Below are 23,722 nucleotides of genomic sequence, written 5' to 3'. Positions count from 1 at the left end.
TAACAATCCTCTAAATTGCACGTTACAATCCAAATATATCTGCATGACAACTAAACACTGAAAAAAGAACAAAGATAAGAAATATATAGAAGGCTTTTCTGAATCATTACAAACACACTGATACACAATATAAACACATTTTGGTCCAGAATGTTAACATAAAACAGAAATAAGTAATACAATTTTTTTAAGATTGTAAGTGGGCAGAATGTTTGAAATATGTGCCCCAAAAATGATTTAATTAACATTAAAACTGTTAAGACCAGAATCTGTGAGAAAAATTAAACCGTTGGAAATTGGTTTCAAAGCACAGCAAACAGATTCATGGAGACCCACCCCACCTCTCCCACAACTCACCAAGGTGCAGTTAAAGCTGCCCTGTGATCTTTCGTTGTTTCCTGATCACAATGTTTAATAATGATCAGATGCTAAAAAAGAATGAGTATGTTTGTTTAAACCTAATTAGTTTAATTAAAAACATTACAACCAAAAGATATTTTCTGTTGCTTTGTTTTCATTTAGGAATGATTCAAGTTGGGTTTTATTGGCTGAAGGTATACATTTCAAAATAAATTTTTGTAACTTATTTTTCTGGTAGGGTGGGGGATGTGTTGAAGTGTTCTTCAGAAGTTTTATTTATTCTTCAAATTCTGAAACCGCATACCAAGGGAATCACATTTCAAAGTCCATTTATTTATTATCTAATTTCTATAGCTCACAGCCATAGCACTGAAAATCATCTCATTTTAAAACAAACTGAAATAACTGTGTAGTAAGAATAATTTATTTTTATCTTGTTTTGAATATGATTAATTTGAGCATATTTGACCAAAACCACAATAAAAAGTCTGACATTGAGGGATCCATTCTCCCTCCGAAAAGAAATCATTTTCACTAAGCGAGAGGGAAGTTTAGAAACCATATACAGTGCTCTCCATAATGTTTTGGACAAAGACCCATCATTTATTTATTTGCCTCTGTACTCCACAATTTGAGATTTGTTATAGAAAAAAAAAATCACATGTGGTTAAAGTGCACATTGTCAGATTTTACTAAAGGGTATTTTTATACATTTTGGTTTCACCATGTAGAAATTACAGCAGTGTTTATACATAGTCCCCCCATTTCAGGACACCATAATGTTTGGGACATATGGCTTCACAGGTGTTTGTAATTGCTCAGGTGTGTTTAAATGCCTCCTTAATGCAGGTATAAGAGAGCTCTCAGCACCTCGTCTTTCCTCCAGTCTTTCCATCACCTTTGGAAACTTTTATTGCTGTTTATCAACATGAGGGCAAAAGTTATGCTAATGAAAGTCAAAGAAGCCATTATGAGACTGAGAAACAAGAATAAAACTGTTAGAGACATCAGCCAAACAGGCTTACCAAAATCAAACTGTTTGAAACATCATTAAGAAGAAAGAGAGCACTGGTGAGCTTACTAATGGCAAAGGGACTGGCAGGCCAAGGAAGACCTCCACAGCTGATGACAGAAAAAATCTTTATTTTATAGAGAAAAATCCCCTAACACCTATACGACAGATCAGAAACACTCTTCAGGAGTCAGCTGTGGATTTGTCATTGACTACTGTCCGCAGAAGACTTCATGAACAGAAATACTGGTTAGCCGCAAAAGTAGGATGGCCAGGTTACAGTTTGCCAAGAAGTACTTACAGGAGCAACCACAGTTCTGGAAAAAGGTCTTGTGGACAGATGAGATGAAGATTAACTTATATCAAAGTGATGGCAAGAGCAAAGTATGGAGGAGAGCAGGAATTACTCAAGATCCAAAGCATACCACCTCATCTGTGAAACACGGTGGTGGGGGTGTTATGGACGGGCATGTATAGCTGCTGAAGGCACTGGCTCATTTATCTTCATTGATAATACAACTGCTGATGGTAGTAGCATAATGAATTCTGAAGTGTATAGACACACCCTATCTGCTCAAGTTCAAACAAATGCCTCAAAACTCATTAGCCGGCGGTTCATTCTACAGCAAGACAACGATCCCAAACATACTGCTAAACCAACAAAGGCGTTTTTCAAAGCTAAGAAATGGCCAATTCTTGAGTGGCCAAGTCAATCACCCGATCTGAACCCAATTGAGCATGCCTTTTATATGCTGAAAAGAAAACTGAAGGGGACTAGCTCCCAAAACAAGCATAAGCTAAAGATGGCTGCAATACAGGCCTGGCAGAGCATCACCAGAGAAGACTCTCAGCAACTGGTGATGTCTATGAATCGCAGACTTCAAGAAGTCATTGCACACAAAGGATATGCAACAAAATACTAAACATGACTACTTTCATTTACATGACATTGCTGTGTCCCAAACATTATGGTGCCCTGAAATGGGGGGACTATGTATAAACACTGCTGAAATTTCTACATGGTGAAACCAATATGTATAAAAATGGCCTTCAGTAAAATCTGACAATGTGCACTTTAACTACATGTGATTTTTTATTTTACAAATCTCAAATTGTGGAGTACAGAGGCAAATAAATAAATGATGGGTCTTTGTCCCAAACATTATGGAGGGCACTGTATAGTACCAAATAGGATTGCCGATAATGTAAGTAGAGGATCCAGTATTTGTGTACTGCATTTCCATCTCCTCTGGATTAATTTTCAGAATAAATGTAGAACATATTGAGTAGCTCATTATGTTTCAAGCAATTATATGGGAGAACTATGTGTGTGCATACCTATGCCAATGAATGTCCATAGCCTGTTTATCTTTAGAATGAGCTAAAAAATAAGTCAAGAATTTTGCATTGATTAGTGACTTCTGGGTTGCTCCAAAATATCAGATGTGGCACATTCCCCTCTTAGATAATTGAGATATGCCACAACTCCTGATTAATGTATATATTGGTAATTCCACATGGCTTCATAGACAAATATACTCATTCTTAGTGTAAGAAAAAGACATAGGTTTCTAAGAATTCTCACTCGAGCTTCTTTTCCATATCTTCCCCTGTGGATAATAGAAAAACAGCAGGCACACCTTGCTGAGCTACAAAAATTAACTCTTCCCAGAACTGTTTAAGGCACTGTGTAATAGCCGAGGTACAGTAATCCCTGACGTACATTCCTGAAGCGGCAATTAACTGCCTACCAAGTCTGTTCCTACAGAATTGATGAGTATGTGTGAGGTGTGCCAGCTACAGTACTTTTGGTCTAGTCATTTTGGACAACCACACAGAACACACAGAAAACTCAATGTAAAGCTGCCAAGACTATGCTGAGTGCTACATTCCTTGTATTTTGTAGTTGCACTGAGGAGTTGGCTAATACAGCCACTGGAACCAGCTGGGATATCACAGTAATTACCAATCATAATGCCAGTTTTAAATAAATGTAAATAGCCATTCAGTATTTTCAAAAAATCAGATTCCCATTCTTGTGTAACAAAATTTCAGTCCAATTTCTAACATTTAAGTCAAACATTTGAAATTTACATCTAACTTTACAGAAAAGGACATTGAATCTTATCCACTAAAAAACATCTAGGAGTACTGGCAACAGATAGTATTGGTCAACCCCTTGTAAAGTCTTATTATACATAGCAGCTAAAGACACTAGAGCAAAACAGATGGGACAGACAGATCAATTTGCAATGATTCCTGTCTGTCCTAACATTAACTACAGGTACACTGAACTTCAATGAAACAGTATACTTTTTGTTGGTCTAGCAAGACCCTATTTATAAAGTGTATTTATAACTGCAACAAATGCAATATCTTTTACCACATACAGCAGCCTTGATTATTAACATATTTCCCCCCAAAATTTATTAAACTAATCTTTATTAATTATGGCTGCACTACGATGCAAATCAGTAGCATTCAAAACATTGATGTTTCAAAGGGAACTCCATAAAGCCTACTGCAAACGTAGGGGGTTACTTAAAAGAAATTAGTAGATTTTGATTTTAACAATACAGTACAGTTTTGGGAGAACAGTAAGAATACTGCCTCCCATCTCAAGCTTTCAACTTTAACCATCAATCTACATTCCAAAACTGCATCATTCAACAGCAGAAGTGTGGCTCATTTTAAATGAAAAAAATAGACTCTTCTGTGTGTAACAGTCAAATATTTGTGGCCAAAGCTTAGAGCACATCAATATGCTGAAATAAACTGCTTTGTGATTGGAATTCAGTAGAAAACCCAATTACGTGTTCAGATCAGTGACCATTTAGATGGCAGAAATGTGTTTCTTTCAAAAAGGAATCTCCAATTTTGTGAGAAATCACGTCCAGTGAAAAACCATCTCCGAGCAAAGTATGGTCAAAATAAATTGGAAATAATACAGACTGAGGAACTAATGTGCTCTGATTATAAATAAATTGAATGTAGTTGGAACAATCATTGAGGTAATAGCACAATTATTGAAATCTGAGGCATTAATGGTGGTGAGGCACAAACCTTGTTACTTAAGCAAACACTTTGGTCAAGAATACTATTGTTGATAACCATACCACACCAACCCACATGATGCTGGGAAGATAGAAGCTCCTATGTATGATAATTTGTATTGAATATAGTTTTATCCTATTTTAAACTTGTCTAAGTGCATTAAAAAAAAAGTGGCATAAATATCACTCCTGGATCTCATTGAAACAGAATTGAACAAAAATGATAAAACAAGCAGTAAGTCAACAGGATATTGTTGAATTCAAGCCCTGACCTTTATGTACTTCTGCTGTCAAGTGAGCATATCCTGCCCTGAATTATGTATAAGAATATATTTTGAATCAAAATCTTAACTAATTAAAACAACTTGTATTGTTATAAGTTCATCATAATAACATCTATCATATCTAGAGAACCTCATGTAGTCAACATTGAACTAAAAACAAAACTTAAAAAAAACTATATACACCCATTTAGTGTATGAGAGTAACATTCAGCATAGTAATATGTGTCATCTGAATAGCTGAAGCCACTAAAGTGTGAGGCTTCAAACTTGATATAAAGAAAAGAGGGGTTATCACTCAGAGCTCATGTTTCTGTTTAGACTGCTGTGTATGTGCTTCCGGCAGTGTTGCAGTGCCTGGCACTAGCCACACTTGTGATGATTTGATCAGCATGAAGTGGAATCAGAGGGTCTGGCTGTATGGTGCTGTTAAGGGACGACACAACACATACACCTTGTAATGTCTGGTTTAGGTCTATTTTCTCTCGTTTGAAAGGTGGTTCTCCAGGATCATCTAAATCGTCATCCATTTCGCTGTCAACCTCACTTCCTTCATCTTCAGAAGGAAAGGAAAAATACAGAGTACTTAGTGAACATTTTATACCATAAGCTCATCATTGCTGAAGTATGTTACATTTAATAACCTTACCTCTCAGAACACAGAATTGTAAGTAGGTTACTTAAGAATTAAAAGACAGTTTAAAAGACAGACAAGATTGTATTAAACATAAAATAAACCATGGATTGGAATTGGGATTATGTTGTGTGAAGATTAGTAGAAAATTTGGAAATGAAAAGAAGTTAGAGTAGGCAAATTCCAATTTTCAACTCTATGATTTAACTTCCAAGATAGTCCTGCTGCTTACTTCAACCCTGTAACACATTGTCAGCTTGGTTTAGCTAATAGCACTAAATTAATGGACAGTTCTGCTTCAAGCTCCGATCCAGGATTTGAGCACATAATCTTAACTGACATCATTTTCCACTGAGGGGAAATTGCTTTGTGAGAGGTGTCATCGTTTAGATAATGTAGAAAACCAGATCTGACTGCCAGGAGCTCAGTGGTTGGGTTTGAAAAGGTTTCGGAGCCTGTAGTGTTATTTGGAGGCAGTGAATACTCCCTGAAGACCACTATATAGGTAATTCACAGTTTTCCCCTCTCCTTCCCGACAGGAACTCATTGTAGCAGCAAATGGTTTCCAGTTCCGGCGCTGTGCACATGGCAGCCAGCCAACAGTCGATTGTCTTTTCCTTTATTTTAACTTATTTAATTCATATTTATTTTGTATTTTTTGGGTTAGTTAGTTAGTTTATTGCACCATGTTGTGGTGTGGGAAACTTTTTATCTTTTTCCTCGTTGGGTAGATACTTTTTCACCATGTCCAATCAGGAGCTGGTCTCTTTGTTGACTACACTAGGGATCAACTGCTGGAGCTCCGACTGGCTGGTTTTGCCAGCGTTACATCAGAAATCCCCAAGGAACTGAGGAGGAAATACAGGGGATGCCAGGCGGGAGTAAAATAGACGTGTGGAGAATAGGAGGCACAAGCCATACTTGCCTTCCATCACAATGGGGAATGTGAGATCGCTGGCTAACAAGATGGATGAGCTAGCTGGACTAGTGAAGATCCCGAGGCCGTACCATGAGAGCAGTGTGCTGTGTTTCACGGAGACATTGCTCCACGAGGACCTCCCTGAGTTCAACACGAGTGTGGATGACTTTCAGACTGTTCGGGCGGACAGGGACTGCAGTGAGAGTGGCAAGTGTAAAGGGGGGGGACTTGCTATTCTCGTTAACAACAAATGTTGCAACCGTGGTCGCATCACAATTAAGGAGCGAGTGTGTAGCCCGGACATTGATGGCTCTGGGTCTCCGTCCATACTATATGCCCAGCGAATTCTCACACGCCATTGTGGTGGCTGTTTACATTCCTCCGTCCACCAACCCTCTGCGCACATGTGACGTCATCCACACAGTAACCGCACGACTCCAGACACAACACCCGAGTGCTTTCATCGCTATCTCGGGGGATTTCAACCATGCGAATTTGGACATTACCCTACCCACTTTCACTCAGTTTGTTGACTGTCCCACCAGGCATATGAAAACATTGGACCTGCTGTATGCCAATGTTAAAGAGGCGTACAGCTCCATAGCCCTTCTGCCACTGGGAAGATCCGACCACAACCTGGTTCACCTCCTACCCAGGTATAAGCCTACGGTCCAGCGGCTGTCTGTGACTACAAGGTCAGTGAGGAGGTGGTCACAAGAGGCCTATGACACTCTACTGGGCTGTTTTGAGGACGCAGACTGGGGCGCACTGCAGTCCCCATGGAGAGGACATTGATGGATTCACGGATATGTTACCAGCTACATAAAGTTCTGTGTGAATAACGTTGTCCCTGAGGAGACTGTACACTGTTTCCCCAACAACAGGCCCTGGGTCACTAATGACATAAAGGCCCTTCTCAACCAGAAGAAGAGGGCCTTCAGGAATGGTGACAGGGAGGAGGTGAAACGGGTGCAGAAAAACCTGAAGGCGAGACTAAATCAGGGCAAGACAACTACAGGAGGAAGCTGGAGCGGAAACTTCAGCAGAACAACATGAGGGATGTGTGGAGTGGGACGAAGAGCATTACAGGCTACAAGACCAGTGGCCTGGAGAGGGAAAGCAATCAGGACTGGGCCAATGAGCTAAACCTGTTTTTTAATAGATTTGATGGCACGGCCTCTGTCCACCCTCCCCCCCACTCCCCGAAAGTCTCTCCCCGTCATTCCCCCTGGTCCACTTCCTCTGCCTTTTCTTTCTCGCACCTGACCATCAAGGCTGAGCAGGTGAGGAAAGAGCTGAGCAGACAGAGCTGAGCTCGGGCCCAGCCCAAGCTACGGGTCCCGATGGCGTCAGCCCTAGGGTAGTCAAGGTGTGTGTCAGCCAGTTGTGTGGAGTGCTACAGCACATCTTCAACCTGAGCCTGGAGACGGTTCCTGTGATGTGGAAGACATCCTGCCTGGTTCCTGTACCAAAGAGGAAGCGCCCCAGCTCCTCCAATGACCACAGACCGGTGGCACTGACTTCACACATCATGAAGTCCCTGGAGAGGCTGGTGCTCACTCACCTACTACCCCTGGTTAAACCCTATCTGGACCCCCTGCAGTTCGCTTACCAAACAAAGATGGGGGTTGAGGATGCCTTCACCCACTTGCTCCATCGTTCCTATGCTCAACTGGATAAGCTGGGAAGCATTGTGAGAGACATGTTTTTTGACTTCTCCTGTGCTTTTAACACGATCCGGCCTACACTGCTAGGGAGCAAACTGAAGAAGATGCGGGTGGATGCTCCATTGGTGTCCTGGATCACCAACTACCTGACTGAACGACCACAATATGTCAGGCTACAGAACTGTGTCTCGGACATGGTAGTGAGCAACACAGGGGCCCCACAGGGGATGGTCCTCTCTCCCTTCCTGTTTACCATCTATACCTCGGACTTCAGATATAACTCCGCCTCCTGCTGCCTGCAGAAGTTTTCAGATGACTCTGCAATTGTGGGCTGCATCAATGAGGGGAGGGAAGCTGAATACAGAGGTGTAGTCAACGACTTTGTTGAGTGGCATGGGCTGAATCACCTGCAGCTCAACACTGAAAAGACTAAGGAGTTGGTGGTGGACCTTAGGAGGAGAGGAACACCCCTGTACCCTCTCCATCAATGGTGTGGATGTGCAGTTCATCAGGGAGTACAAATACCTGGGAGTGTACCTGGACATTAAACTGGACTGGTCCAGAAACGCTGGGGCTCTGTACAAGAAGGGACAGAGCCGTCTGTACTTTTTGAGAAGGCTCTGCCCCTTCAAGGTCTTCAGTGAGATGCTGCAGATGTTCTACCAATCGGTGGTAGCCAGTGCCATCGTCTTCCCTGCTGTGTGCTGGGGCAGCAGGGCGAAGGCTGCGGACGCCAATAGGATCGACAAACTCATCAGGAAGGCTGGTTCCATCCTGGGGGCGGAGTTGGATTTCTTGGGAGGTGGTCTTGGAGGGGAGGATGCTCCTCAAACTGCGTAGCATCCTGGACAATACAGCTCACCCCCTCCATGACACACTGGTCAACCTGAGAAGTATCTTCAGCAACAGACTGGTTCCACCAAGATGCAGAACAGAATGCCACAGGAGATCCTTCTTCCCTGTGGCTATCAAACTTTACAACTCCTCCCCCTTCTGTCGTGGGGTAGACTGACACTGATCCCCCCCCCTTAATCTTTGCACATCCCCAAAGCCTTCCCACTCGTCACTTTATTTTCATGTTTCATGTTTCATGTATTTTGTGTTTTTTATGACTGTTGGCAAATCAATTCCCCTCCTGGGATAAATAAAGTTCTATCGTATCGTATCGTATCGTAAATGCAGCGTTGGATTAAACTGTAATCTGCAACAGGTTTCATCCACCACCACCTGGTATAACCAGAAGATTAAGTTCAGGAACACTGTGACTTCACCTGCAGAGGCAGGGTGATCTTGGCATGGTTTTATGACTGAAGTTCACCCTTCAAAATGTGGGAAATACCAGTGGGTAATATTTTTTTTAAACCTTTGTCTCTGCATACAAGCTTCTCGGGCAGGTGAAGAATGAAGCATACTTCTCATAAATGCTTGGGGAATAGGTTCCACTGGCTAAACCCTCTCTGCATCTTACTGACCTCCTATATCAAGCAGTGTTGACTTCTCCAATGCTTCCGATCAGAGATTGGAATTACCAGCAATCAGAGATGCTGCCTGGCCCGCTGCGCTACTCCAACATTTTGTGTCTATCTTGACATCTCCTATACCTGGACATGGAGAGACCCTATGTGGTAACTACAAAGACTCCTGTATTTCACATAGCAACAATCAGCCGAAGTCACTCCAAGATATCCATCAATTGCCCTCAGCATTGTCCAGCAGAACGGCCAGGTGATACAGTAGTTAGTACTTCTGCCTCACATCTCCAGGTCTGTGTGTTTGATCCAGATCTCAGCTGCTGTCTGTGTGTCTGTACATTCTCTCCATGACTGTATTTGGTTTCCTCTGTGTGCTCTGGTTACCCCCACCCCCCTCCCCTGCACATGCCAGAAATGTGCTGGTAAGCTATTTGACTGCTGCAAATCACCCTCAGTGTAGATATGTGTCAAAAAATACAAAGGTGAGTTGATAGGAATATGAGAAAGAGTAAATAACTGGGGTTCAGAGAAATAAGAAGTGGAATGGGATTGATGGGATTGCCTGGACACTGGTTAAAGTTGGCTGACTTCATTTCCAGAAGGCCATTCATCAACCAGACCAGGTTGATAACAACAAAAATAAAAACACCAAAAGCAAGTGGTTCTCTGACCCACCTATAAAGATAAAATAAGCAGATCACAAACAGTGGACATCACCACAGTTCCTTTGCATGCAAGAACATTCTTAAATAGTTTGGGCTAATTATATTTATGAGTTATGAAAATTTTATGCTTTGAAGAATAGCTGGAAACCATAATCAGCCTACAATATCCATAATACTTTTATGTTGTTGGTTTTTGAAGAACATATCAAAAAAATTTAAAGTTTATAAAATATGGAACTGGATGTAAAATTTCTGATGACAATTGTGAAATAAAGGCTTTTCTAAAAAATGTTAGTCAAGAAATACTTGCCTTTATCCATGTTCAATGGAGACATCGTGCTGATATCAGTAAACTGCAACACAAATAAATTTAATTTATCAACTTCCTTTCACGGTTTGTGTGTTGCAAAATCAAAAGTTTTACAACTGAATGCATGTAAAGACAGTCTTATCATTAATAACCCTATCTAAAAAAAACACTTTTACTTAATTCAAAGTAAATTAAAATATATTTAAAAACAGAAAGTAGACAATGAACAGAAATAGATGTACTGGACATTAAACATGCTGTTTCTCAACATGAGCTAATTCTCAGTGCTGCAAATTTTCTGATGGAGGAGGGCAGTGGATATTGTATTTACCCGTTGCACTTGATGCTGTTAAATCTGGTAGCAGTTACATGTTACTTTGAAGAACTTAGAACATACAAGATTAGTTAAAAGTTTTGGTTTTAACGCTGGTTAAAACTTTTACTTAGATTCATCACCATCAGCTTACTGCTTCTCTCAGCTAATGTCTTAAGAATCAGACTCTGTGCAATCTTGGTATCCTAATGGCTTAAATTCAGATGTTGACCCATTATCCTGTCCATTAAAAAGACATCCCTTGCCTCCTTTGTTCGATTACCCACTTCCATACTCTCAGCTTCTGAAACTCATTTATGCATTTGGCACTTCAGATTTGGCCTTCCAATGTTCTCTTAGCTGGCCTGTTTATCCTTCTCCATATAGTTCAGCTCAGCAATAACTCTGTGGCTCTTCCTACTGGGTACCAAGTCCTTTTATTTCATCATTCCTGTCCAGGATGATATACATTGGCACCTGGTCTTCCAACATCTCTAGTTTAAAATTTGCATCCACAAATTTAAATTCTTCTGTGACTTCACCTGTTCATTTCTTCAATTGTATCACCTGTTCATTTCTTCAATTGTACAAATTACTCACCTTTCTCAGCCCCACTAACATCAAGATGGATGGCACAGTGGTTCAGTTATTAGACTTGTTGCCTCACAGTTCCAGTGACCTGGACTTAATCATGACTGCAGCACTGTCCATGGAGTTTGCACATTCTCTCGGGCTTTTCTCTTGGAAGGCACAGGTTTCCTCCGGGTACTCTGGTTCCCTCCCACATTTCAGGGACGTACAGCTTGGTAAGTTCAGTAACAATGGTAAATTGACCTAAGTGTGTAGGTGATTGGCAGTCTAGGGGAAGTTGATGGAAATGTGGGGAGAACAGTATGGATTAGAGTAGGATTAGTGTCAATAGGTGTTTGATGATCATTGTGGACAGTGGACCGTGGAGCCTGTTTCTCTGCTACATCATTCTGTGACTTTAACTGGTTTCTGCTATTCATGATAAAGCTAAAATTTGGACAGCTTTAAATATTCACATTAGAATGCAAATACAGTACTGTTACCTTAAGAATTTGTCACTGTACAGATAAAAATATTTACAAAGATAATAAAGCTATATGTGGACTTGTTAAAATTCTATATAGAAATTTGTTGTGGCATTCCTATGTTTATGCAGCCTGCATGGTATCTAATCTGACTTGTCTCAAAGTCGACAAAACCAAAAAAAAGTTTGTTATGACACCTCACAACATATCTTAAAATATCTATTTTTTGTTAATGTCGTGCAGTTCCATTTGCCACAAGGGTTATAATTATCTTATCTTGGAAACTTTCCTAATTGTGGAAAATTGTAATTTTAATGCCATTGTTCTAGAAAAGACAGCGGAAAAAGAACAGGAATCTATAGGCTAGTTAACCGAGGGTTTGTTATTGGGAAAATGTTGAAAATCATTGGAGATGGCGCGGTCGAGTCCAGTCGCCGTTGTGGCAGCTCCGCGGAGACTGTGCGTTTTTTTAACTTGTATGTTCATTTAAAATTTATTTTTAAGTACTAACACTAATAACGTACGACCGGAAAACTCTCGGAAAACTAAACTTTAGCGTAACCGAAGACTTATTAGACACTGTACTCACCGATCCAGCGTGGCCGACAGAGATCAAAAGAGCGCGCCGCGGCAACAACTGCGGCTCCGAGAAAAAGTCGGAGAAAACATTGAGGAAAGCGGGGGGGGGATTCGGAATAGGCTGAGAGCCCAAGCCTTCCGTCCACCTCTGCCCAGCATCCTTCTGGCGAACGTCCAGTCCCTGGAGAACAAGCTGGATGACCTCAGGGCGAGGATCGGATTCCAGCGGGACATAAAAGACTGCAACATCTTCTGTCTGACCAAGACATGGCTGACCCCGCTGTTGCCGAATCAGGTGATCTGCCCAACTGAGTCCTTCACTGTTTTCCGTGCGGACAGAACGGAAGAATCCGGAAAATCCAAGGGTGGAGGAGTTGGCTTCATGAACAACAATTACTGGTGCAACCCTAGGAATATTAAGACGCTTTCTTGTTCCTGCTCGCCAGACCTGGAGCATCTGACTATCTCATGTCGTCCATTTTACCTTCCCCGGGAGTTCAGCTCGGTGATCATCACAGCCGTCTATATTCCTCCGCATGCGGACACCGACGTGGCACGATCGGCCCGACACGATGTGTTGTGTCGACACCAAAACAAGAACCCTGATGCGGCCGTGGTGGTGGCTGGAGATTTTAATAGGGCAAATCTCAAAAAGGTCATGCCTAACTTCTGCCAACACATCACGTGTCTCACCAAGGGGGAAAAAACTTTGGACCACTGCTACACGCTGTTCAGGAAAGGCTATTAGGCCATTTCTCACCCTCCTTTTGGAAAATCTGACCACGCTGCCATTTTCCTCTTGCCGGAGTATAAACAACGGATAGTACGGGAAACGGCAGTGACGAGGGACGTAAAGCGGTGGTCTGACCATTCAGAGGCCATGCTGCAAGATGCACTGAGCGATGTCGACTGGAATAAGTTCCAAGCAAGTTCCAGAGACGTTAGTGAGTTTGCGGAAGCGGTTACGGACTTCATTGCAACAATAGCCGATAACATCGTCCCCGGTAAGGGTTAGTATCTTTCCTAATCAAAACCCCTGGGTGGACAGGTCTATTCGCGTTGCCTTGAATGCTCGCACCGCTGCTTACAACTCTGGCCTGGCATCCGGCAATATGGACAACTACAAGGTAGAGTCCTACCGACTGCGAAGGGTGGTGAAGAACGCAAAAAGGAGGTACAGGGACAGGATAGAGTCGCAGATGGAGCAGCAGGACACCAGATGCCTTTGGCAGGGGCTACGGACTATAACTAACTACCGGTGCAGCCCCCCCCCCTGAACCGGAAGTGCCGGCACCTCCCTAGCTGATGACTTGAACTCCTTCTACGCACGATTCGAGACGGGCAACATTACCCCAAGCTCGCTCTCTAAAAACAACACCGCCAACGCGCTGGCTATCGAGGCTGGAGGGGGATCCACCGCTGGGGATGTGCACACATTCTCGGTGTCTGAGCACGACGTGAGGAGGGCTCTGACGCGTGTGAACACGAGGAAAGCTGTACGCCCAGATGGTATATCTGGGCGAGTACTAAAGTCTTGTGCTACTCAGCTTGCTCCAGTGCTCACCACGATATTTAACCTCTCCTTGGCCAAGTCCGTGGTCCCTGCGTGCTTCAAAAGATCCATCATCGTACCAGTGCCAAAGAATGCCTCTCCAGCTTGTTTGAATGATTACCGACCGGTGGCCCTCATCTCAGTGGTCATGAAATGCTTCGAGAGGCTGATCAAGAACCACATCTGTGCCTTCCTCCCTCGCAATATGGACCCGCTGCAGTTCGCATACTGATCCACGGATGATGCAGTCTCCCAGGTTCTGCACACCGCTCTCTCTCATCTTGACAGCCAGAAGGGGAGCTATGTGAGGATGCTGTTCATTGATTTTAGTTCAGCTTTCAATACAATAGTCCCCATCAGACTTGCTGAGAAGCTGCTGAAACTGGGGCTTAACACTCCCCTGTGTGCCTGGGTCTTGGACTTTCTCACCGCTAGACCCCAAGTGGTCAAGATGGGGAGACATACATCTAACCCCCTCACCCTGAACACAGGATCCCCCCAGGGTTGCGACCTTAGCCTCCTACTGTACTCCCTGTACACACATGACTGTGTGGCCAGGTTCAGCTCCAACTCCATCATCAAGTTTGCTGATGACACTGTGGTGGTGGGCCTGACGATGAGAAGGCCTACTGGGAGGAGGTGGCTGATCTGGCACTCTGGTGTCAGGACAGCAGCCTCCTCTTGAATGTCACAAAAACTAAGGAGCTGATTGTGGACTTTAGAAGGGCTCAACATCCGAGGACGCACATGCCACTGGAGATAAATGGGATTACTGTGGATAGGGTGAGCAGCTTTAAATACCTGGGAGTCCACATCACAGAGGATCTGACATGGACAACACACATTGCCGCACTGGTAAGGCAAGGCAGCGCCTTTACCACCTCAGACAACTGAGGAAATTCAGAATCTCTCTGAGGATCCTTCAGTGCTTCTACTCTGGGGCTGTAGAAAGCATCTTGTCCGGCAACATCTCAATCTGGTTTGGGAACAGCTCTGCCCAGGACAGGAAGGCTCTGTGGAGAGTGGTGCGTTCAGCTGAACACACTATGGGAACTACACTCGCCCCCCTGCAGGATCTATACATCAGGAGGTGCAGATCCAGAGCCAGCAACATTATGGGGGACCCCTACCACCCCAGCAACAGACTGTTCCAACTGCTACGGTCAGGAAAACGCCTCCGCTGTCACGCTGTGAAAACAGAGAGGATGAGACGGAGTTTCTTCCTACAGGCCATCAGGACTGTTAACTATTATATCACCAGGGACTAATTTATTGTACTAATTTTTTTTTTTCTGTTGTGTCTTTATTTATCTTTTATTTATTTTAATTTTTTTTAAATTTTGCTATTCTGTTTTGTAGTTTTAGCACAATCCGCAGGCATTGCCACTTTCATTTCACTGCATATCTTGTATGTGTATGTGACAAATAAAGGAGACTTGACTTGACTATAAGATAACAGCAGAACATTTGGACAATCGTAGCACGATCAACAGTTTTATAACATTGTAATAGTATTTGATACATTTGTTAGTGCTATCAGGATGTAAGAAACAAAGTGAATAAAAGGAACCATTTTTATCTATTCAAATTTCTAGGAGGCTGGATTTCTATGGTGTCACATAAAAGATGACACTACATGATAAGAACATATGGAGCTGGTTAATATAATGGCATGAATAGAAGTGCAACTAAAAACACAGAGTTGGGATAAACTGATCTTTCTCAGAGTAGCAATCAGTAACTAACATAGGTTCAGTGCTGCGTTAACTATTTACTATCTGTATTGATGATCTAGACGAAGGATCAAGTGCATGGTGGCTAAATTTACTGATGATAAAAGCTTATGTGGGCTGGCTAGTCGTGAGAAGAATGCAAAGAGCCTACAAAGAGATATAGACAGGTTGAGTGATTATGAAGTTGCCAGATGAAGTATAACATGGAAAAATGTGAGGTTATCAATTATAAGAAAAGAATGAAAAAGTAAATGAATATGTAGAGTGATACTACAAAAGCAGCTGAGAGCGCTTGTATGTGAATTACAAAGGATTAACATAAAGGTACAGCAAGTAATTTGGAGGATTAGTGGAATGTTGGTCTTTATTTAAGGAGTAAGGAATAGAAAAGTAGCTAGTTTTACTGCAATTTTAGAAGGCCTTGGTGAGACCACATCTGGAATACTATATACAGTTTTGGTCATATTTAACCAAGGATAAGTGATTAACTTGCATTGGTGGAAGCACAGATAACTTTTATTAAGTTGATTTCTAGATGAATGATTGACATAGTTGGAAAGGTTGATCAGGTTGGGCCTGTACTCATCAGCATATTCAAGAATGATAGCCAATCTTATTGAAATATACAAAGATTCTGCAAAGGATTGACAGGATGGATGCTGAGGATGTTTCCTATAGTGGAGATATCTGGAACTGGGGACAAGGTTTAAGAAAAAATGGTTGCCGATTTCATTCAGAGATTTGGAAGAATTTCTTTTTTTCAGAGGGTCATGAATCTTTGAAATTTCTGTCCTATGCTGCTGAGATATTTAAACTAAAAGAAAGACCAGCGGTGTGGGGAAAGAGCATGAAAGTGATGTTGAATGCGAGATCGGGTCAGTCGTGATCTTACAAAATGGTACTGTTGCTTCAAGGGGCCAACTGCCCAAGTCTTGCTTTTTACATTTTTATATATGTTGTAATAATCAGAGATAGGAGAATGGAAACTAATGGAAATAGAATAATAAAGGCAGAAAATAAAAAAAGAATTCTCGTATGTATCACGAATGAATCTTTCAAATGAAATCCTTCATCAATAAATAGCAGACTTGGTTGCAAAGAGGTGTTGCATGATATTTAGTATTTGTGAGACATGGAGAGCAAATATCATCTAGGTTTCTGCTGCTGCTCAAAATTCATGTAATCTGCAAAGTTTTATTTTCTTACTTGAGTTCTCTCATGTCGAGCCATTACAGTACTAATCGACAGATGTTCAAATGAACATGAGAGATTACTGGAGTATCCTTTCTAAGAAATATTGATTTCAAAGGTGACAATATTTTGCAGAATGGCTTGGATATTTGTAGTTAAAAGCTGTTATTATATCTTAAGACCCGTTAAATCTTACCTCTCCCATCACAGCGATAGGCGTTTCCCCAGTAGCCTGAGCCACCCTGTGCTCCACCAGGTAAAACATGTACTCATCGTACAACAAGCGTATCAGATGGAAAGAACCAAAACTTGCTGCACTCCGTAAGGTCAGATCTCGAATAACCATGGAACTGTTGGAATATTGGAGGCATGAGGTTACATGATCTTCACAAGTACAAATGCCATATTCCCTAACAGCTTCATGAGTTCTGAACTAATAATACATGTACCAGATGACTGAATCTTTCAAATATAGCCCTTCATCAATACTACACTTGGTGGGCACACAAATTTCATGTTAATGAGTTATGGAGAGCAAATATCATCTAGGTTTCTGCTGCTGCTCAAAATCTAATGTCCCTCTCTGAGAAATACACATACTTTCCAGACAAGAGACAGAGACAAGATTTGTTAATCCTTCTTGGGATGAAGGCAATGCCAATACTCACCACTTAGATGAACAATGCAACTTTGGGAATAAAAGGATCAAATGGCTGCTATCATGTAGCCACTCTTCCAAATAAGATGGAAAGGAAAGAAAGGATGTTTGTTTGTGTGTCATTGCACCTGAAAAACCTATGTTGAGCATCTGAAACTCATCTCCAAGAGTTGGAATTACAAAATAAAATATTTTCTCCAATTCATCTTAATGTGTTATTTTCATTATATCAGGAACCATTTTTAAAAATCAAAGTGAATACATTTTTCACCTTAAAAGTGACCCTTCTCATAGTTGTGCTTTATTATGCAGATATTTAAAAAGAACATTTCAATTAGATTGTCTTAAGTGCTAATATCTAGATTAGCACGGTAGCGCAGCGGTAGAGTTGCTGCTTTACAGCGAATGCAGCGCCGGAGACTCAGGTTCGATCCTGACTACGAGTGCTGCACTGTAAGGAGTTTGTACGTTCTCCCCGTGACCTGCGTGGGTTTTCTCCGAGATCTTCGGTTTCCTCCCACACTCCAAAGACGTACAGGTATGTAGGTTAATTGGCTGGGTAAATGTAAAAATTGTCCCTAGTGGGTGTAGGATAGTGTTAATGTACGGGGATCGCTGGGCGGCACGGACTTGGTGGGCCGAAAAGGCCTGTTTCCGGCTGTATATATATGATGATGATGATGATGATGATGATTGTTCTAATGCTGGTACATAACATTTAAACACCCTTGGCTGATCATAAAATTAAACAAGTAGAATTAATTTTGATATTTTCTCAACATATCTTTGTTTTTCCCCATTATTTAGTATTTCTATAGAAATGTTATGTAACACCAAACCAGAGGTAAACATCAATCAGGAGCAGAGAAAGGTTTTGTGTCCTTTACAAATGGAGGGATTTTTTGTTTGTGTGCAAACCCCTTTATTAATGCATGCAGAAGATTGAAGCCTTCTGTATATCCGGCACATGTACAACTGGTCATTGTGATTAAATTTCACAGTGTACTTAAAATTTGTACACAGAACTCATCAAAGTCCTAAATGCTACGTGATTTAGAGGATCTTATAAGAAGGTGATCAGGACATGAAGCAGCTTTCATGGGTTCTTCAGATAAGACTAGGTTTAACAATTTCATCTAAGGACAGTTTTGACCTTTACGACAGAACCACAGTTAATTAGCAACCTGTGGCTAATTGATAAGTGAGGATTTGGTGGCTGCACAGGAGAAATAATATTTCAGCTCCAAGTCTCCAATGCTACGTAATTTGTGCTGAGTACATGATCTCATCACCTTGTAAGATCAAATCATTTGTGTGCAGATGCAGGCAGCTCCAAATGATTAACAGATCTGGTCAAAATGCAGTACTATCTTTACTTGGGTTTAATGTTAAAAACCATTTACAGTTGTTCAATCTATTGCCAATGAGGTCATGGAGAACCAAGAGATTAACATGGAATGGCAAGATAGAAAAGACTGCAGACTGCAAGAAACATGAGAATTAACTCATGGAATTAAACAGCAAGGAAAGTGGCTCTTTAGTCCTCACAACCATGCTGATCTTCTTACCCATATGCCCTAATCACACTTGCCTAGATTAGATTCCTATCCTTCCATGTCTTGCCCATTCAGGTCTGCCTAAAAGCCTCAAAGGTTTCAGAGATATCAGTAGAACTGTTAGCTTTTATAGGTACATAAAAAGGAAATGATTACAAGGAAAACAGTGAGAACCTCAGATAAATACAACAATTTATACAGGGAAATGAGGAAATTACAGAGGATTTAAAAATTATATAGCATCAGTCTTCACAGAAGACACACAAAACCTGTTGGATATTTAGGGAATCGAATGGGGAAATGAAGGAATTAAAATTAATCAGTAAGTTGTTCTAAAGAAGTTGATGTGCTTGAAAGATACAAAGAATCAAATGATCTGCATCCTGGAGCTTTGAAGATAGTGCTCTGGTTATCATTGACCAGGCTTTTACAGATTCTAGATTTGTTCTTGTGTATTAGAGGATAGCAAATGTGACACGCTATTGAAGAAAGAGGGAGAAAAAAAAACAAGGAGTTACCAATTGCTAATGGTTATAAATGTGAAAAGAATAACAGGATTCAGTGATCATGACATGGATATATGAAAATAAAATCATGTTTGACTTATCTACTGAACCTCTAATAAGATGTAACTAGTAAAATAGACGTGGGGAACCACTAGGTGCAGTGTATTTGGATTTCGATAAAGTATTGCATGGGATGTTGATCAATATGATTCAAGGACATGGAATTGGAAGTAATATATAAATGGCTATTGAACAGAAAGCTAAATCCATGGATTTCTCTTGGGTTGACTAGCCGTGGCCAGGGAAGTACAGCAGGAATTGGTGCTTGGCGATTATCACAATCTATATCAAAAAATTTGGACGAGGGAATCCAATGTCATATTTCCAAGATTGCTGATGATTGAGAGTACGATGTAAAGAATCTTTAGGGGAATATGGGCCACCTGGGTAGGCAGGAACATGCCAGATGAAATATAATGTGGAAAACTGAGATCATACCTTTTGATACAGATAACAGAAAAGTAGCATGTTTAGTAAATGGTGAGGGATTGGGTGGATTTGATGTTCAAAGTGACCTGGCTGTGCTTGAACACAAATCACATGCGGTCACATCAAGCAATTAGTAAAGCAATATTATTACAATAGAGGGTGTGCTTTCAGAAATTAGGAGGTTATAATAAACTAAGTATAAGACCTTGGTGAGATCGTACTTGGAGAATTGCAGAGTTTTGATCTCTTTACCTGTGAACCATTTTATGGTGGGAATGCATGAAGATTCTCGGGAATGGTGCCAGGAATTGAAGGTTTGTGGTACAAGGACAGACTGAGTAGACTAGACCTAACTCCTCTAAAGTTTAGAAAAATAAGAGTGGATCTCATCAAAACTTTGAAAATCCTGAAAGGTTTGACTGGCTAGATTCAGGAAACATGTTTCCCCAACAAAGATCTTGAACCAGGGGTACAGTTGAGAATAAAGGTTAGGCCGTATAGCATTGCGATAGTGAAAAAATATCTTCACTCAGAGGGGGGGAATCTTTAGATTTTTCTACCCTGGAGAACTGTGGAGGCCCATTCAAAACTTAGATCAGTTACTTTCTGGATATTAAGAAAGTTTATGTACTGTGATTGTGATAACTGCGCAGGCTCAAACCGCCAGTCCTCCTATTTGTTATGTGCTGAGGGTATCACAGAGAATACATCTAATATTTTCTTCTTGGGAGTATGCTTGACCTACGCATTCAACCTTTCTCAGATAGAAAAATTTCTACTTTATTTACTTTCAGACCTGTCGTAATTTTGAAATGAAAAAACCTACCTGTAAAAGGACCATTTCAGCAGGAATTGTCGAGCAGCTTTGGGAAAACTAGCGCTCCCTTCATAGGGCTTCAACACCTGTGTCACCACGTTATCAAGCCAGGCAGCCCACTGCTCAAGGGTACTTTGCTGCTGGAGAGTCATCTTGAAGTCATGTTCCAATCTTTGTACTGTGTTGTCATCACATTGACACACCCAGGAAGCCTGCTCCTGTCAATGCATGAGACATATGTGTTTGTATATGTGGAAACAAGGAATTACAGTTGCTTATTTACAAAAAAAAAGCCAAAATGCTGGAGTAACTCAGTGGGTAAGTAGCATCTCCGGAGAACACGGATAGGTGATGTTTCAGGTTGGAACCCTTCTTGAATGAATGAATGAATGAATACGTTTATTGGCCAAGTATGCATATACAAGGAATGTGCCTTGGTGCTCCGCTCACAAATGACAACACAAACATACAGTTAACAATTAAGAATAAAGCATAAACACATCAAAACAATAAGGATACACCATTACGGTCTAAACATGTGGGTGAAAATAAACCAGAGCACAAAAGACACCACTGACTTTGGTTATTAAGTAGAACTATCACTCGTGGGAAAAAAAGCTGTTTTTATGTCTGGCTGTGGCTGCTTTGACAGTCCGGAGTCGCCTTCCAGAAGGAAGTGCTTCAAAGAGGTTGTGGCCAGGGTGAGAGGGGTCAGAGATGATCTTGCCCGCTCGCTTCCTGGCCCTTGCAGTGTACAGTTCGTCAATGGGGGGAAGATTGCAGCCAACAACCTTCTCAGCTGTGCTTCTTTAAATTGATTGTAGGAGGGTGGGGTGAGAAGAAAGCTTGGAGGGGCTGGACAATGCACGACAGGCAATAGGTGGGGTGGGGATGAAGTTGATAGACAGGTGGTTGGAACAAAGAAATAGAATGTGTGGGACAACAGCTACGCAGGGCTTTGTAGGACACCTGGATGAAAAATAAGCGCAGCAAAACAAAACTGATTGTCAATAGAAGTTAATTTAAATAGTTCTAAAGGTTAATCATGCACCAAGCTATATACATAACAGATGAAACACGACGAGCATAAAAGGCTGAGATTCTTGTCCATCTCTGATTGTCTTGAGGTGATGGTAGGCATCATTTTTCTTGAATCTTTGTATTCTTGTAGTGATGGAGCTTCACAGTAATGTTAGATAAGGAATTCAGATCTTGGGAGGAGAGGCAGTAGATACCCAAGTTAAAGATTCACTTTCAAGTATTTACACTGGAACTTGGAGATAATAGAGTTTGTGTGACAATGGTGATCTTTTCTCTCTCAGTGGGAGAGATGGGTTTAAGTGACAATGCATAACTGCAGCACATTCCTCAGATCTTGGGATACTTCTCCCAGTGCAATGGTAACGTGGGAGGCTAAATATGAGTTTTAGTGGGGGAAGAAGCAAACTGCTTTGCCCTGGTTGATAAATAAAATAATGATTTTTCTTTTAAACCAAGTAAGTAATTTATCAAGTACATCAGATATGGTGAAGTGGATTGGTTAGAGCCCATCATAATGGAATTCCTATCCTTTTCTCCACTACCAGTTCATTGCCCCATGAATTGAAACTCAATTCCCCAAAACCCATTCTGACCCAAGCATTCGCCATTTTGATCTTATTGATCTTTTTGCCAATTTGCATGTGACTCAGGTTGGATTCCTGATATTATTACCTTTGTAATTCTGCTTTCTATCTTTTTGAGCTGCTAATATTCCAAAAAACAAAACTTTCTTTGCATATCACCTCATTAGTTTCCACATCTATCACACAGAAATTGGATCTTTCCCTTGTTACTTCAAGCTCCTCTGTGGCCTGGAGAAAATATGGTTAATACAGGCAGGAAATACAGTTTTCAGGAATCATGCTATAGCTGCTGAGACAAGGGCTGGACCACAGAAGAGTATTGGCATGGGAAAATCTAAAGATTGGCAAAGGGATGATTTATAGATTTCATGTTGTCCTTGATTCGTGTCGGAGCACTATCACCTCTGTTTGTAGCACTATCTCCTCCGAATCAGGTGGAGAGATCTCAGGTGCCATTCCAGAGGCCTGTGATGCTTCTGTGCAAAATTGAGGGAGGACGGTAAAGTGGAAGATGATCTGTTTCTGATAAGATGTTAAACTAAGGCTCTGTCTGCTCTTTAAAGTAGAAGTTAAAAAACGTCATTATTTTCATAAAGGTAGGAGAGTTATGCCCAGCATCTAGCCAGTATTTATTTCCAATCAACAGTACTAAAATAGCTTATTCAGACATTAACACAATGCTCTTTGTTATAGCTTGCTGTGGACGAGTTGGCTATGTTACAAGAGTTATCTTACTTCACAAGTGTGTCATTTGGTTCATCCAACAAGTATTTCACTCTTTCATTACCTCTGGATACTACTTTGAAGAATTGCATTACATTGAACTCAAATTCAGAAATAATACTTAACCTCTGCTCAGATCTTCAGTGCAATTTCTAATTCAATATCCATCATGAGTCAGAAAGAGTCTTGCATCTGTTCCAGTTCCGCTGCAATACTGACATCTGACTGACCATGTGGAAAATTGTCCTGATATGCACTCTAAATAATGCAGAACAAATTCAAACATGCTAATCATCTTCCAATCAGTGTGCTCTTAATCATTAGTAAAGCGATGTCACTGATGGCGCTGTCAAACAGCACTTACCAACAACCTGTCCATTAATCTTTTCACCAGGACCATTTAGCCCCAAACCCCAGTACAGCCTAGCCTAAACATTGTCTAGAAACACAAGTTCCAGAGTTGAAGTGGGGCCTATAATTAATACTTCATTATTATGATTAATAATACACTATTGTAATTCACATAACGGCAATAATATTTGATCAAATGTG

The 23,722-nt window shown here is 41.2% G+C and overlaps 1 protein-coding gene across 1 annotated transcript in view; it reads right to left on the bottom strand.

Annotated features, from left to right (window-relative positions):
* Nucleotides 1–1,102: 1,102 nt before the first annotated feature.
* Nucleotides 1,103–23,722, bottom strand: part of rfx3 (regulatory factor X, 3 (influences HLA class II expression)) — a 205,048-nt gene continuing 182,428 nt past the window's right edge. The window contains exons 15-18 of the mRNA XM_078396064.1: nucleotides 20,832–21,040; nucleotides 16,993–17,146; nucleotides 10,374–10,416; nucleotides 1,103–5,262 (exon numbers count right to left, since the gene is read on the bottom strand). Of these exons, the coding sequence (XP_078252190.1) occupies nucleotides 5,024–5,262; nucleotides 10,374–10,416; nucleotides 16,993–17,146; nucleotides 20,832–21,040 (645 nt within the window). The 3' untranslated portion in view covers nucleotides 1,103–5,023. The remainder of the gene's footprint in view (nucleotides 5,263–10,373; nucleotides 10,417–16,992; nucleotides 17,147–20,831; nucleotides 21,041–23,722) is intronic.

This window comes from Rhinoraja longicauda, chromosome 3 (assembly GCF_053455715.1).
Source record: "Rhinoraja longicauda isolate Sanriku21f chromosome 3, sRhiLon1.1, whole genome shotgun sequence".
Lineage (NCBI taxonomy): Eukaryota > Metazoa > Chordata > Chondrichthyes > Rajiformes > Arhynchobatidae > Rhinoraja > Rhinoraja longicauda.
This window is presented reverse-complemented; position numbering and strand designations above follow the sequence as displayed.